General features: G+C 44.4%; 2 protein-coding genes across 9 annotated transcripts in view; one reads left to right on the top strand and one right to left on the bottom strand.

The window, feature by feature from the left end:
* The window catches only part of DIP2A (DIP2 acetate--CoA ligase A), a 100,930-nt gene extending 91,062 nt beyond the window's left edge, over positions 1 to 9,868 (top strand). For 6 of the 7 annotated variants that reach the window (XM_085228004.1, XM_085228002.1, XM_085228005.1 and 3 more), the window contains 6 exons: positions 1,526 to 1,587; positions 3,169 to 3,226; positions 3,680 to 3,754; positions 4,400 to 4,574; positions 7,052 to 7,175; positions 7,892 to 9,868. In XM_085228004.1, coding sequence (XP_085084130.1) covers positions 1,526 to 1,587; positions 3,169 to 3,226; positions 3,680 to 3,754; positions 4,400 to 4,574; positions 7,052 to 7,175; positions 7,892 to 8,144 — 747 coding nt within the window. In that variant the 3' untranslated portion in view covers positions 8,145 to 9,868. Of the gene's footprint in view, positions 1 to 1,525; positions 1,588 to 3,168; positions 3,227 to 3,653; positions 3,755 to 4,399; positions 4,575 to 7,051; positions 7,176 to 7,891 lie in introns of those variants that run through there. The other variant, XM_085228007.1, reaches the window with a different exon arrangement.
* Positions 9,869 to 13,284: 3,416 nt separating this feature from the next.
* On the bottom strand, positions 13,285 to 15,752 carry S100B (S100 calcium binding protein B). 2 transcript variants are annotated; one of them, XM_003207350.5, is made up of 3 exons: positions 15,253 to 15,752; positions 13,804 to 13,956; positions 13,285 to 13,583 (listed from the first exon to the last, which is right to left on the bottom strand). In XM_003207350.5, exons 2-3 carry the CDS (start codon positions 13,939 to 13,941, stop codon positions 13,443 to 13,445), a joined length of 279 nt encoding a protein of 92 aa, XP_003207398.1. In that variant the 5' UTR covers positions 13,942 to 13,956; positions 15,253 to 15,752; the 3' UTR covers positions 13,285 to 13,442. The 2 variants fall into 2 exon arrangements, with proteins under 2 accessions (XP_003207398.1, XP_085084137.1); XM_085228011.1 differs by lacking the exon at positions 15,253 to 15,752 and adding an exon at positions 14,092 to 15,246.
* Positions 15,753 to 16,505: the final 753 nt, after the last annotated feature.

Below are 16,505 nucleotides of genomic sequence, written 5' to 3'. Positions count from 1 at the left end.
CTATTTCTGCAGTTATTAGTACTGTGTAGATGTGTTCACGTGCAGGAGGGGTTAGTGATAAAACAGCAGGCGTTACTATGCTCTGCCTGAAATTTCTCATTTATTTACCAGGACTTGCATATTTCCCAGTGAACCACTTTAAATGCCAGGCTCTTAAGTAACCTGAAAGAAAAATTTTCTCTTCATTCTAAAACAGTATGAGTTTTGTTTTCTGTCTTACTGTGTGTATCTTATGTCTCCAGTGCCTCTTTGTTTGTATTTTCTTTTTTCCCTTTCTCTCCTTTTCACACACTTTGATGGCCTCTGTTACTTCTTTTTGTGGTCCCACTGTCAGCCAAACAGGCTGGGCAAGCTGGCTGAACAGGTATAGTGATGCATGTATGTGCTTGTAATGTCCTAAAGTCAGTCTGGTCCAGTACATAGAATGTGTCCTGTTGGAGGGAATTTTGACCCAGCTGTTTCCTTCTGAAGAAATTTTGTGTTTGTTGTTGTTATTTTTTCATAAAAACACGCGCAGCTGAAGCATATAACCTCATTCTCAAGTAATACTGAGGTATAGCAAGGATTGGTGTTAATGAGTGATGTCTTTCTAAAGGTAAAGACCATAATCTGACAGCAGTGCTACAGAAGGTGAAGGGAATGCCAATATAAAGGCATGGTTGCTGTTTCCCAGCACCATGCTGTGGAGCTGAGGACAAAGCAGCCTCATTTTAAAATACTTCTAAAATGAGAAGCTATATTGAATTTCCCTGCACAGGGGAGAATAACCGCTGACCCCTGGACTACTTTTTAGATTAAATACACATTTCACAGTAGTTTCAAATTACCTTGAAATTAAATTCTGATTGGAAGCGTGGGAGGGAACCCACTAACAAAAACAAGTTCCCTGTTCCAATGTTGGGAAAAGGATTTGTTTTAGGAATCTGACCTCTCTTCAAAGTAGGTCAGAAGGTTTACCCCTGGCTGCAATAGATGTCTGTGTCTGTCCAGTTACTTGCAGGAATCTTGAGAAGATAGGAGAGAGAAGTGAGAGGTATGATTCACTTGGGTGTTTTTTTCTTCAAAGCTAACAAAACTTATATGAAGTAGAACAGCTCTGCTTTAAGAGAGAGATTATTGCTGTGTGAGTTTATGCATATGTAGTCTGCTTGCTATTGTTATTGCTCCTCTAAAGAGGAGATACTTAATGAAATTTTGTAAACTTTACGAGTTAGCTGTATAAATACATGCTTGGTCTATGTACTCATTTACTGATTTCTTTGATAAATTTACTAATTTCTGTTCTAAAATGCATTTCTGTTCTGAAACGCATTTCTGAAATGGACACATAATTGCATTAAACATCACTGGTTTTGGCAGTCGCTCTAGAGGGGGAATATTTTTACTGTGTTTTTTGGTAGACTAGGGCAGTACTTGATAAATGTCACTAAAAGGGGGAGAGGATTTTGTGGATTTACTTATCTGTGAGAACGAAAACAGGATTTTCTGTCTTATTTTGAATTTGTTACTTCATTTGTATTCTTAGGGAACAGCAGGACCAGATCCAACAACAGTGTATGTAGATATGAGAGCACTTCGACATGACAGGTACGGATTATGTTATGTTAAAGCATTAACCATTAAATGAATGTAGAAAAGAAAAATCATCCATGTTGTAATAACCCTGGTTTGTTGAACTATCCTTGGCAGCAGCTAATCCGTCATCACTGAATTAAAAGGAACCTCCATCCTAGCAAATCCTGTGTATTAGAAGTAGTTTGGCATTTCCTCCACACCATCACTTGTTTTGCTCTTCCTTTCTAGACCCTCATTGAAATGACTGACTGTTCAGGCTCATTAGCTGTTACTTATATAACAATACTGCCAGCAAAAGGTTAGTGACAGAACTGCAGGAAGAGTTGGCTGGGCAGGATTACAGGATGCAATTCGATGCTCAAAGCAGGGTCACCTTCAAGGCTTCATCAGGTTACTGAAGAGCAGGACCAGTTCAGTTTGAAAAATCTCCAAGAATGGGGATCTGTTTGTACTCTGGGTTCACGTCTTGAGGATGACACCCAGACCTTGAGATGTATTTCTTACTCTTATTTCTCTTCTTATATCTTTTATCCCCGGACTCTTCTGATGGCATACAACTCAGAGTAATCTGGCATCATTTTCTCTGTAATTATCATTTAAAAAATGAAAAAGTACCCCTAGCTTCCCCCCAGACTTTTTTTCTACAGGCCACACATTCAGGCATCATCTGGAAACTTGCTGAAGATAAGTTCTATCAGTTCTAATCTGTAGTCATTATTTTTGTATTATCTTCATCTTTTAGTTAACTTTGTTCATATAGCTGCTGGCAGTACCAAGTTCAGCCTTTAATTTTAATAGTGTTTGTACATCTATGTATTTGTTTCTGCACCTCTTTTAACACTTACGTATCAACAGTTGGTGTGTTGGCTTTAATTTTTTTCATATTGATAATGTTCAATCAGAGATGTTAACTGGCAGGTTTTTTTTTTTTACTGCTGTCTCTATTTTTTGATGCTTAGATCCTAGCTGCTGGAAGACGTGTCATCAACCTGATTTGGCATTTAAATGCAGTTCAGCCATAGTCTCAATGCTCCCACTGTATTAGTTAATTCTAGCTAATAAGTGTTGCATTAGCGTAATATTGCAGAATTGATAGCAGCCTCTTCTCTTGAACATCCCTCTTACTGCACTCAGTTTTTTCTCCTACTGCAACTCTGCTATCATAAGTTATGCTTGTAATGGCCTGTATAACGTCACTTCTTTCTCTTTAGGCTGCTTGCTCTTCACTTTTTATAGTTACTACCAACACTGCTATGATTCAGTGTGGCAAGCAGAGGTCCCAAAGAGCCCAATAAAGAAGATGAGTGTAAAGTGCAGGTGGAACTGCAGCCTTAGAGCTTTGCTGGAATGAGTTACTCATCTCACTAGAGAGCTGAGTTTCTGATTCTTAGAAGAAATGTCATACATGGGAATACTGATAGTGAAGTATTGAAAACTGCTAAAAACTCTTAACTGTTTTGCACATAAGTGGCTGGCATCATTATGGTTGTGTCAGTGCAGGATAGGACAACATTGGATATACTGAAATATGTCTGTTTTACTTCTATTTAAGTTAATGGATCTTTCTACAAATGCATTCTTTTATTTTCTCAGGGTACGTTTGGTAGAGAGAGGTTCTCCACACAGTTTGCCACTTATGGAGTCTGGGAAGGTGAGAGTCAGAGCAATCTTCTTTCCTCACTACCCTTCTCTAGCTGGTGAACTGCTTCTCTGAGTACAGATCTGTGCAATGAGAAGCTGAATATGCTTCATTAATCACAGTATATCTAGGAGAGGCTCTGGAGAGAGCATAAAATTAAAAAGAGTTAAAATGAAGCAAGGCTTTAAAGTGAAGTAATATGATATGTTGCTTGCTGTGGCTGAAAAAATCACTGACCTTTTTACGGAAAGCATTTTTCAGGCATGAAAGATCAACTCTGCAGCTAAATACAAGCTGCAAAAATAGGTTAAATGATGAAACAACTGAAAAGAGATCGTTGATACCTATGGAGGGAAGAACTGCACAGACTGTTGACTTCTGTGGCTCTCCATTATTAACTTACCTTTCTTTTGATGAATTCAACTTTTGTTAACTTCAGTTTTAAACATTTGTTTCCTGCTGAAGATCCTTCCAGGGGTAAAAGTCATCATAGCACACACAGAAACAAAGGGACCTCTGGGAGACTCACATTTAGGAGAGGTAAAGTTTTGATATGTTGTGTTTTGTTTTTCAGCAGTGATTTATTTAATATGTAGATAAATCATATTTGATAAATGCATGTCTTATTTGGACAGTCACAGATACCTTAATGTGGCAAGGAAATGAACTGAGCAGAGAGTTTGAACTTGATATACTTCTGTGAATATCCACATGGCTTTCTCCCTCTTTTGCAAAAATATTACATGCTGGGACCAGATGATATTAGTTAACTGGTTTGTGTCTGATTGGTAGCTAAAGGAGGCAGTGGATACCTCGTTATCATTATAGCTCTGCCAGTGGATAGTAGCAATGAGGTTTGCTATGTGGTTTAATCAGTTTTCATATACATTTGGATTTGTGTGTATTAAGATACCAGTCTGCTAAGAGATGACTGCAGGTTAACAGGTGTCCCTTTCCGGTATGTCAAATGCCAAGTTCATTTTTCCTCTTTACCTGTCCAATGACATGTATATAAAACTCATTTTTATTCCATTTTTTTCGTGGTAATTTTCTATGAAGCAGAAATTAATTAATAAAGCAACTCCTGACATTTAAATCAAAAATTAAGTTGCTCAAGTCTGGCAAAATAACCTATGCTTATTTTGGAATAGTTCCCCTGTATTCATGGGTTTTTTAATCTTGTAGATATGGGTGAGTAGCCCGCACAATGCTACTGGTTACTATACAGTGTATGGAGAAGAAGCACTGCACGCCGATCACTTTACTGCTCGCTTGAGTTTTGGAGACACTCAGACCATATGGGCACGGACTGGGTACCTGGGCTTCCTGCGCAGAACTGAGCTTACTGATGCTAGTGGAGGTGAGAAAGAACAAATGGACTTACAGAGGCGTGTTGGCTACTTCTTGGAGTAGCTGAGCTAGCTAAGCTGTCCTGCAGGTTCATTCCGATCTCCAAAAGAGAGTAGTGCTGAATATAACAGGAATTTTTACTCTGCACATATTCGTTGGTTATAATGATACCAGGTAATCATGCAGAGTGAGAAATTCATAATGCCCTATTGATTTAGAAAGCAGGATCTTCATTTATTTTCACTTAGTCAAAGTAATACGGGCATATTTAATAGAAGCACGAAGCCTTTCTACTTAATTTTTCTCTGGAGGAATAAATTCCGCACAATTTTTTCAGTATAGAAAGTAAGGTGTTTGCTTAACTTTTTTTTTCCAGTTTAAACCACAATGTCTAATTTTGAGAGAAGTACAGAAATTGAAGAAAAACTGCTCTATTTTCTTCTTAAACAAAATGTGAAATATGTATAACGTCTGATTATTGGGCATTAGAAAGAGGCAGTCTTTAAACATCTTAAGAAAAGGAGTGTGAATGCTTAATGCTCATTCACCTATTGGCAATGTGTCTGCAGTTGCTTGTGATTGCACTTAAAAGAAGGATGGTGTCGACATCAATAGTGTCTGTCCCACTCATCGATGCTACTGGATACGTAGCTGTAGGGTTCATAGACACCATTTACACTTCCTGTAATCACTCATGGTAGAAGACAGCATAATAGATTTTTCCACTTATGAACAGAGATGTGCGTCCGGGCTGCCACATGCATTGTCCTCCTCCGCTATTTGAAGGAGTGTATAATCAATGGATATACAGATGGTGTGTGTGTGTGTATATATATATATATATCCAGGAGCTTGGCTAATATAATTTATATTGGAGAAATGAGAGAAAGTCACTCACCCTGTCTTGGGCTCGCGAGATAAACTCCTGATGGAGCAGATCTCCAGAGAGATCCTTCCCCACTGGCAGTCAGCTCTTAAATGGGTCTAGGAGAGGTGGAGCCGGGCTCCACCCCTTCCTGCGGCACAGGTGATTTGCCTTCACCTGTGCTCCCGTGGCTGACTCATTGCTTGCCTCAGGTGATCAGTCAAAGGTTCAGGCCGTGATTCAGCAGCCCCATACAAAGGAGAAATGGTGATCAAGGAGAGCAATTTATTGAAGACTCAGACTTTGGGCGTGGAGCTACCCCATCTGTTGCAATGGATACCAGGTTAGGATTCAGAATGAGTCTGTGATGTAGCTCTGTTATATCAGCCATTAAGAAAAGGTCACTGTCCCATCCACGGTTCAGTCTCCCTGGGGTTCTTGAGTACAGAAGAGGTGTTGGTCCAACTGGAGAAGTCTCTGCAGCTCAGTAAATCCATTTTCTACAGAGCACATTGAAAGGATGTGGTCTCAAAATATGAGTGAGAGTGACATGTGGTGTAGCTCTGGGTCCCTGAAAAGGCTTCGCTGTGTTATCTTCTCATTCCAAGCTGGTAGATCTTGTTAAAAACCTTTAAAACAAGGTGCTGTAAGCTTTCCTTGCTTTCTTCCCTTTCAGTTTTCCTAGGGTAGTTATTTGACCTCCTCCTGGGCACGTTGCACTAATGCTTTAGTGCTGCTTCAGAACAGGATACTGAGAGTGAATAGTTCCTCTGTCACCATTCAAAGTGAAATGGCTCCCTCTTCTTGAGAAAGCTAGTCATGGACAGAAATGGGAGTCTGCAAGCAGACGTTCAAAGAGAACAAGAAATTGAGGTGGTAATGCACTGCCTTACTATTGCACAATTTTGTGTTTTGTAGCTTCCTGAAAAATCATATATCAGAGATATTCTAGCTGTGAAACAATGTCAGTTGTCCTTAAATTTGTTAGCATTTGAGGGACCAGCTGTCATAAATTAACACATTATTAGTAAGTATGCACAAAATATAGGGCTGCTTCCCAGCATGCTTTCTCAGTTTCATGATTGAGCAGAATTCCAAAATAAGCACAGAGAATTTAAACTTAACAGAGTTACAGAATGAACATAGCAGTGTGTAGAGTATGTTTCATATTAATCCTCAGAGAGCTATGAAGCTATGATTAAGAAATGGATAGGGTTGTTCTCTGCATTAACTTGAGCTGAGAACGTTGATAGTATGAGAACAAGGGATTAAGAAAAAGTAATACTTGGAAATTGAAAATCTCCTAATGATAGGAGGAGAGTTCTTTGGTAAGAATAGTGAACAAAAGGAACAATGGATTTTTAATATTTTTATGAACAGAGATCACATTATGTAAGAAAGAGGCGGAACTAGATGACCCAGAAATTCTTCTTTTTAGTCTATTTTCTCTTGCTTTAAGTCAATAGACAGAAGTGCTAAATGATCTTGCAGTTCTCTTCTTTCCAAATAATAGAGCCCAATGCGTTTAACACTCTCGCTCCTAGGAAGCACCAATAATGTCTTAGAACATTCTGACGTTCTTCTGACCTGTTGATGTTTTCAATGTGTGTGTTCTATTGCAGAAAGACACGATGCCCTGTATGTAGTAGGTTCTTTGGATGAAACACTGGAGCTCAGAGGAATGAGGTACCACCCCATTGATATAGAGACCTCTGTAATAAGAGCACATAAGAGCATTGCAGAATGGTAAGAGACATAACTATTTTTCTGTATCCTTTCATATCCTCCAAAGCAGGAGTCAATTTTTGCAGGACAGTGTGCCAGACTAAGAACTTGTAGAGTGAGCTCACCAAAACCTTGCTCAGAAAATAGAGCAGTGAGAGAAACTAATCGAAATACAACACCCTTCTTAGTCCACTCAAATAAATAAATAAGTAAAGCTCATACCTTTATCACAGTTTAAACATAACAGTCTGAAAGATGAAGAGATCCTTGTGAATGGGAACACTTCATGTTGGATTGTTGACTTCTATGGTGGTTGGAATATACATACTTGGATCTTGTAAATGCATTCTCATTTCATACGCCACTTGGCTATAGGTCTTCTTCAGTCCCAAAGGAGACTGAAGGCTTTGTCTTCCCTTTAATAATACGTAGATATGTATAAAAGTACATTAATGGTAAGCATGCACATACTGAATGTAAAATGTTAATGGTTCCTGTATTTTGTACAGAGACAATAGAAAAACAATTGGCATAGAATATCCCAAGATGTTACAGCCTTGATATCTCTTGATTTATACATATTTTCTTATTTTTGCATGGCTTTTTCCCATTAATTATATCTTTGAAGTCCATACAGTAATTATTTGCAATGAGTCTGTTTTTGAGAGCTTCCTTTGACTGTGGTTTGTTGTTTTGTTTTGTTTTTCTCAACATTAATATTTTTATTATGCCAACAGTGCTGTATTTACATGGACCAATTTGCTCGTGGTGGTTGTGGAGTTAGAAGGCTCAGAACAAGAAGCGTTGGACCTGGTTGCACTGGTAACAAATGTAGTTCTGGAGGAACATTATCTTATAGTAGGTGTTGTAGTCATCGTGGACCCAGGTGTTATTCCTATCAATTCCCGAGGTGAAAAACAACGAATGCACTTGAGAGACGGATTTTTAGCTGACCAGTTGGATCCTATTTATGTTGCCTACAACATGTGAAAAAAAAGAAATTACATCAAGGCTAAAGCACCAAAATCTAGATACTGTCTGAATAGCATTTGAATTGATATGTTATGTTTTTAAAAACCATTGAAGAACTTAGAAAAATGGAGATATTAATCTTCACAGACCTTCATTTCTCAGATTGTGTTTGCTTTCATAAATCCATTATAACAGTAATTGCTGTATTAGAATTTACTGGAATTCTTGAAGGAAGCTTATTAGAACTGTCATGGACCAATTTTTTTGTTATTTTTGTTTTTTTTTACAATAATTATGAATGTCAGTACTTGATGCACTGCATAAAAGGACATAAGGCAGGGTGGGGAGCAAACATCAGCTGTGACTCTTGGAAATAATCCGGGAAGTTGTTAGTAACCAGTTTGAGTTACCTCTACATGTGATTGTTTGCAATATATTGGCAGTATCTGGGTTGGGGCATAAATTTTAAGACTGCACACATCTTTAACATTTTCTCTACTGTACTGAAAGGAATTTTGCACATATCTGAGGTTTAAAAATGCAGCCTTTGTATTTTAAATCACTGACTCATCCTTATTCAGAACAAATTCATTCCAGTCTCGGATTCAATATAACAATTATGCTGCTGCTCAGCTTTTTTGTACCAAGCAAAAACAAATACTGCATCTGTAACAAGGTTACTTAGTGTGCCATGCTGAACTCTGTAATGCTATAAACTTTATAATAAAATATTAAATTAATACTCAATTTTAACTGTTTGATGCGGGAGCGTACACTGCTCTTGCTCTCATAACTTCACATTAAAGTTGCTTGTTTTAATAGCTCTAGCTGTTAATTACTGCCCTGCACAACACCAAGTATTTAAAAACTCATTCCAAAGCCAATAGTCTGAATCGTTTGTAGAAATGTTTACAAAGCATGACCTTACAATATGTTTTCCATTAATATCCTGTGCTGAAATGTACAATGGTGATTCTTTTTTCCACCGTGAAAAGAATACTCAGTGTTAGTGAGGTGGATCTTTTTTGTTACAATTCATCTTTTTAGTTGTATTTAGGCAGATGTTTTGCTCCAGCTGAAACAAACAGGAGGCATAGTCACACTTGGCTAAAAAAGGCTTTGAAGTTTCTGCCTAATCTAGTACTGCAGTGAACCTAATTCAGAAAGAGAACATTTGAAATTACTCAAATACTTGATGCATTTGAGGGTAAGAATGAGAGTAGCAAATAATTATTTTTATAAAGTTAATAAAAAGTTTGAGCTCCATTATTATTTTTTTTTAATATAATGCATGAGTTTGGCAAAAGAGCCGGGTTTTTCTGCAAGACAATTCTGCCTGGATCAGTGCCTAAGAAAGATGGATGTTAGTTTCCTGATAGGAGAACATCAAATGACTCTTTGACGAATGAACAGTAAATCTCCAACAAAAAGCTTTCAGATACAGTAGTTCTTTGCCCTCATGGTGTTTGACTGTGGTGTATAATACAGCTGCATATGATGACTAATTATGTACAGAACCTGTGTAACTTATTGTCTAAGTACAGAAACCTTTAGCAGTGAGCAATCCCTGTAACACAACAGCTGGCAAAGAGGAAGAACTACCTAACCCCAATTTTAACGTTGTAGTTTTTTAGCAGATAAAGCGTTGTAAGATTTTTGTATTGATATGGTTGACAGTGAGACAAGTCGCCTTGTAAGATTTAAAACAAAAGCACATTAAACATTTCAAAACAGCTCTTGAACATCTGACTTTATGAATGTTGCCTGCTGGATCCGAATCTAATTTCTTTACAGTACACAATGTTCTCCTGTGTTTTGAGCACTTCAGTGCTTGAATGCCCCACGGTACAGTGGGTAAGGCCAGGTAAATCTTCTGGTTGCAACATCTGTTAGAGGGAATAAACTGAAGTCAGATCACTCTCTGGAATGCTGCCACTTTCTTCTGAAGTGTATTTTTCAGCTTAAGAGGGAGCAGGAATATGCTTCCACATCCTTTAGAGCATCAGGAGGGAAGAGTACACTGCAGCCTTCTTAATGGATTCTCATGTGAGCATGTCCAGGTCCGTCTAGATGGTGCCTCTTCCTTCCACTGGAGATTAGCTGCAACACTCAGCTTGGTGTCATCAGCAGACTTTGTGAGGGAACACTCAATCCCACTCCTTTGTTGTTGTTAAAGCGCAGTGGTCCCAAGACCAATCCCTGGGGGACACCATTTGTGACCAGCCTCTGTGTAGAGAGAGCTGTTGACAACAATTCTCTGGCTACAAACATCCAATTCTTTATCCACTGAATAGTCCAGCCTTCAAATCCTCCAATGTAGAGATAAGGCTGTGGTATGGGACCATGTCAAAGGCCTTGCACAAGTCCAGGTAGATAACATCAGTTGCTTTTCCTTTGCTGGTCCACCAAAGCCATTGCTCCATCACAGAAGGCCACCAGATGGGTCAGGCACAGTCTGCCCTTGGTGAAGCCATGATGGCTGTCTCTGATCACCTCTGCATCTTGCATGTGCCTTAACATCTCTTCCAGGAAGACGCACTCCATGATCTTCCCAGATAAGGCACAAAAGTGAGGCTCACCAACCTGTAGTTCCCTCAGTCTTCCTTTCTTGAGAATGGGAGTGATGTTTCTCTTTTTCTAGTCACTGGGAACTTCACCTAACAGCCATGATTCTTTTAATATGATGAAGAGCAACTTGCCAACCACATCAGGCAGTTCCTTCAGAACTGGGATGCATGTCATTTGGCCCAATTTGAATATTCCAGAGTGAAAAGTAATGGCATCATTTTGAATTAGGAAAATGTAACTTAATAGAACCATAATATAGTCCCTATGCACCAAAGCTGCCCCTGTCTGTCACTTCTCTTGTGTTGAAAGTTTGAATCTGTTAAACATTTCAGCCCCCTCCTGCTGCGTTTTCTCCTGCTTCACTTTTAGTATTGCTGGCAAGTAGTTCATATTTCAACAGGGTGCTTAACATGAAGAAACTATCTGTTGGTGCCCTTTCTGGTAGGAAATCCCTTTGCATACTCTTCTGTTAGGTGTCAGAAACATCCTGTGTGCACAGCTAGTGTCACACTGGGCTTTCATGCTCAGGGTGCCTCCACACTGCTCCTTGTTAACAAACTGCCCTTCCACGGAGAGTCACGTGCAAGTCTCCATAAATGATGAATGTGGGGCTTCTGGGCTTGGTGCAATGTCAGATCAATCTCATCAGTGCTAGCTTCAAAAACTGCCAGTGAGGTAGTGCAACTGGACACACCTCAGGTATCTAGCAGGCTGGCCTGTTTATATTGGCTGGGATGGGAGCACAACAAAATAAAAATAAATGTGTTGGTCTATCACATTAATTACCAGATGAATGACCTGTCACTGCCAGAGCTGCTTTTCAGCAGATCTGTTGCAGCCAGGTCTGGCACTTCTAAGTATCTAGCCTGGTGTTGATCAGATGTTAGTGGACTGCCTGTGCCTGTGCAGTCTGTTTCTTTGCTTCAGAAGGGCTCTGCTTTGCTCTGTAGGAGAGGTGTGCTGCGCAGATAACTACTAGGGCACCCAACTTGAAGGAAGATATGCTGTCTTCCTCCTCTCTGACAAGAAGCACCTGTTTCTTCTTGTGCAAGGTGAAGCCCCTGTGCATTTCCAGCAGTGGTGGATCATTCTAACTGCCAGAAATGTGTGTGGAGATGTATGGTTTCACTCCTGCTCTTGCTCTCATTGCTGGCCAAGGGGACAAGGCAGCTTGCTCTGTGTCATAGCAGGTGCTGCACTGCACTGCAGTTCTCAGCTACCATAGCGCTATGCTGAGCCACTGAACGGACTGTCTTAGGGAAATGGCTCCTCATCCATGTGCCACACTGGCAACCCTCACAAAAAGGTGGGTGCCAGAGCCTCACCTACAAAGCCTTCTGCTGGAGCGTGAGACCCCTCTGATGGGTTCAGGCTTAAGACAGCGTTGTGAGTGTTAAGACTGCCCTAACTAACTGTGGGACGCTCTAGGACAGTCAGTCCTCTTTCATTGTCCCCTCACGTCCTCAGGTCCATCTGTACAAGTGATGGACATGACTGAAAGCGAGCAGTACAAGGAAATGATAAGGATGTCAGAAATGTAATGGAAGTAACAGGATGCGCACTGCCTTAGGATAGCAAAACCTTTTCAGTTCTTGATGGAGCACAAGATACTGTCTTTCTCATATGCATGTCTCTGCTTGAACATCCTTGGGGAGGCAAATGAGAATAGTAAGATGATCCCTGTCAAAAACTAGGTTATTTTGTTCACTGAATCATTACAAAGTAAAAACAGCATAATCCACAGCCCTCTTTACTGTGAATTTGTAGTGGAGATGCTGCTGTATTGTTCGTAACCATGAATGCCACACTCACAGGTGTGCCTGATCCAGATGGCAAATGCAGACTGATAGAAGACAGGAGCTGAAAGAGAGCCCCAGGCAAATGAACCTGCTGCCAGTGTGAACTGCAGTGGTGCTCTGAGGCTGTATCCCTCAACCTTTGACAACTCAGGGCAAGCACAAGGTATACAAAGCCTGGGAACAAAAGGATGCATTTTTCACCAGAGCCCAATTATGACCCAAAGACCAGACCAACATTTTATTCTCATTGTTTCCACACACTCTGGAGGCTGCAGCTGATCACATATGGATTTCCCCCTTCCTTCTGGCTGAGCCTGGAGAGCTTGCCAATGCGTGCCCAGCCCAGGAGTCTCCTATGCTTTCACTTCCAGTTCTGCAGACAGCTACAAGCAGGAGGATTCATAGACAGGAGAAAAGCCTGGGCTGTTACATGGTTATGCTTTGCCTTTTGAGTCAGGAGTGTCTCAAGTAGGCAAGGACTGCATGGGCTCTGCTAAGGCTCCAGGGTTAGTAGCACACGTAGGGCTTTCAGAGCCCACAGAGGTCACAGGAGGCTTTCTGTGTAGGCCAATGGGCTCAGAGCTTGGCTTCTCTCTGCATCACTCCCTGCCTCAACCCTTGAATTTTCCTTCTCCCTTTGCCAGCAACCTCAGGTTGCAGCAGCTGCCTGCTTCCAGCCCCCTGCCTGTCCCTTGCACACAGCAGCAAGGAGTGAACTTGCAATGAGGCATTCACACACACAGCATCCCAGGTGGGCACTGTCCAAGAGGCTTTCCCAAGATGCATAGTCATTTCTGCTCACAAAGCTGCAGAGTTTAATAAGCTGCTTAAGTAGCACAAGCTTAACTTCATGGACCCCCCAGGTGCATCCAGTCTTTTCCCAAGAGGATTGGTACTGCTCTGCATCTCTCCAGCGTGAGTGGGAGCTGCTCAATTGCTTCTCACCAGCTCACTCATGCTCAAAGAACTCATGGCAAGCAGAGGTAACCATGGCGATGAAGGCCACAAACTCCTGGAAGTCGCACTCTGCATCTCCATCACTGTCCAGTGCCTCCATGACTTTGTCCACGGTCTCCTGGTCTTTGATCTCCTGAAAGGACAGAAACAGGTGTAAGTAGCATCTACTTAACAGCAGCCCTACTAGGGCACCTTGAGGCCCAGAGGGTAAGGCTATCACCCTCTCAGGGAAAGAAATTTCCCTAGTGTACAACCCAAGCCTCCAGCCCTGACACAGGCTTTGTCCAGCCACCACCTGCTCCTGGGGAGCTGGAGCCTGAGCCCAGGTGTGCTATGTAGGGGGCAATACTCACACCAAGAAAATGGGTTAATTCATTGTTAATGAGCTCCTTCAGCTCCGATTTCTTCAGCTTATGCTTGTCTCCTTCCTTCCCAGAGTACTGGTGGAAAGCATCAATGATGGCGATCATGGCCTTCTCCAGCTCAGACATGGTCACAGCACAGTCCTGAGATCGGAGGGAGGCAATGGGCACATCAACAGGGTTAGGCTGCAGTGATGCCTTTTGCTTGGTGAGCACCAGTGCCCTGGGGCATCCCCCCACCCAACAGCAGTGCAGGCAAGCTCTGCTAGCAGCTCTCACTTTGGGGAAGATCCCAGGATCTGTGGTTCTAAGAGGCCTTGGCTGTTAGTGCTCCAGGTGAGCTGCAACACAAGGAGTGGTGGCAGTGGGACAGATGCAGTCCCTGGAACCGACAGACGTTGTGTGCAGAGTGTAGGAGAGAAAACTGGAAGGAGACAGGTGGCAAAACCCTGGAGGCTTCCTGCATTTCCCATATGTGCTGAGCTAGCTGACAAGTGGGACAGGGTCATCTGCTAAGCTTGTGTTGCCAGTGCTTTTGGGAAACCTGCATAGCAGAAATGGGCTGCAGGAAGCACAGAGCGCCAGTCTGTGCCCGGGATGGGGCTTGAGCTCTGGCTCGGAGCTGCCATGCAGCTCCAGGCCGTGGAACTGCTGGACCTCTCCCAGATCTCACTGTGGTTGGGCTGCATCTCAGCCCTGCTGCCTGGCACTCCCTATGGGAAGGAAACCCACTTTTGGATGACCCAAACCCTCAAGCCTCTTCACTAATCAAAACGCAGCAGGAACTGGACAGTATCCTTGTGCCACATTCCCAGCTGATGAAACACCCACTCATGCATGTTGTCACCTCACCTATTCTTTTTTTTCCTACTGCTCAACCCATAGCTTTCCTCTGCAAGTTTGGGATAGGAGCAGGTGAGGGTGGGGCCAGGAGGGAGGCATTTCAAAAAGGCTTTGCTTTCCCTTCCATTTCAGGTGCCCTTGCCTCTGCCTTTCTTGCCTGCAGGCCCATTTCTGAATGAATAGTCAAGGAGACATGAGCAGGATTCGATTTTGATAGGTACCAATAGGAGAAAACAAGGGCAACGCCCCTGCCTTCCTTCCTCACGCATACGACCTGGAGACCAGCTCAGGACTACCAATAATTGCAGCTTTTCCTGCAGATTTCACAAAAAGCCAAACCGAAGATAACCTGACAAGGAAGGATAAAAGTCCATCTTCCCAGAAGCTGTTGAATGCACTGACGCTGGAGTTAAAAAAAAAACCAACAGTTTGGTGTTGGTCCTCGTTTAATTCATACCGCACGGGTAAATATCTGCCATGTTAGCTCTCCACCGGCCTCTGCGGTGAGCAAAGAGCTCAGCTCCGGAACGACAGCCCCCGAGGGAGCCAGCCAGCCAGTTTCCCCGTTACCCATACCCAAGCCCTCTCCCGTCTCACCTCCCTTGGCGATGCTCAACGCTGCGGCTGCAGTCTGGCGGCCGACGGCCTTCTTATGCCTGTGGGCGTGGAGCCTCAACCGTGCCGCCGCGCCCGGCGCCAATGGCAAAGGGAGGCGGGGGCGTCCGGGGTGTCCGGCAGCGGGCTGAGCTGTGCGCAGCGGCACACAGACCTGAATTGACCCGCTGCCGACCCTCGGCAGCCGTAGGAGCCGCTGCAGAGAAAGGCGCCGTGGTGGGGAACCAAACCCCGGGCGTTCAGCAGCGCGGTGCCGGTGCGTGTCCGTGCCGCAGCTCTGCCCGCACGGAGGCAATGAGCAGCAAGCAGCGGCGCTTGCACGGCGATCCCACCCGTGGGCCGGGGGCTCCGCAGAGCGCGAGGGCCGCACGGCCGCTCCGTTCCGTGCGCGTAACCGAGGGGACGGCGCCCGTGGCGGGCCGCGCCCTCGCGGAGCCTCGCGGAGGGGCTGTCCGTGTGCCGGCAGCCGTAACCCCGGCGCTCCGTCCGTCTCCTCGTGCCCGGACGAGCAGCGGCAGCCCCCCGCGGTGCGCTGCTGCCCGCACGGCCGGCACGGCGCGGAGACCCTCCGCCACACACAGCGACCACAGAGCCACCGAGCGGACTTTTTTATTGCCGACCTCAACCCGAGCCCGAGCTTCTGTTTCCGGCAGAGGTGCTGCCACGCGTGGCCGGTGGGAGACCCCGGCGGCAGCGCGGCTACGGGGCAGCCGAAGGACACAGACGGACCCGTGCCAGGGGCGGCTGCCGACGGGGCTCAGCGCCTAGTGGGGGTGGCCGTGGGGGTGCGGCCCCGGCGGAGGCGGGTGGGGGCCCGGCGGGTGGGGGCCGGGTGGGTGATGGCCGGGTGGGTGATGATGCCCTGGAGGACTGTGCGGTGCAGGTGGGTGCCCGGGTCCAGGATGCGGCGGCGGCGGCCCTCCGTGCGGCCCTGCAGGAAGAGCTGCGCGTCAGGGCTGCGGAGCGGCCACGCGGCTCTGCTGGAGCTGTAGTGCCCCGGCTGCCGTGGGACGCTCCTGGCCGCCGGCACGACCGGGCTTGCGGCTTGCGGGCAGCGGCAGGGGACGTGGGCAGGGAGCGGCCTGGCAGCGCAGGCATCCCCAGGGCTGCCCAAGCCCTACCCACGGGCACTCACCTGGGTGTGGGGATGACATCTTCTCACGGTCTCGAGCTGCAAGGGAAGCAGGGACCGCGCTGTCAGTGCCGCCTGCCGTGCTTGGCCCTCGTGCAGGGCA

This window comes from Meleagris gallopavo, chromosome 7 (genome assembly GCF_905368555.1).
Source record: "Meleagris gallopavo chromosome 7, MGAL_WU_HG_1.1, whole genome shotgun sequence".
In the NCBI taxonomy this organism is placed as follows: Eukaryota; Metazoa; Chordata; class Aves; order Galliformes; family Phasianidae; genus Meleagris; species Meleagris gallopavo.
The sequence above is the reverse complement of the archived record's forward strand: the minus strand, read 5'-3'. Positions and strand labels throughout refer to the sequence as shown.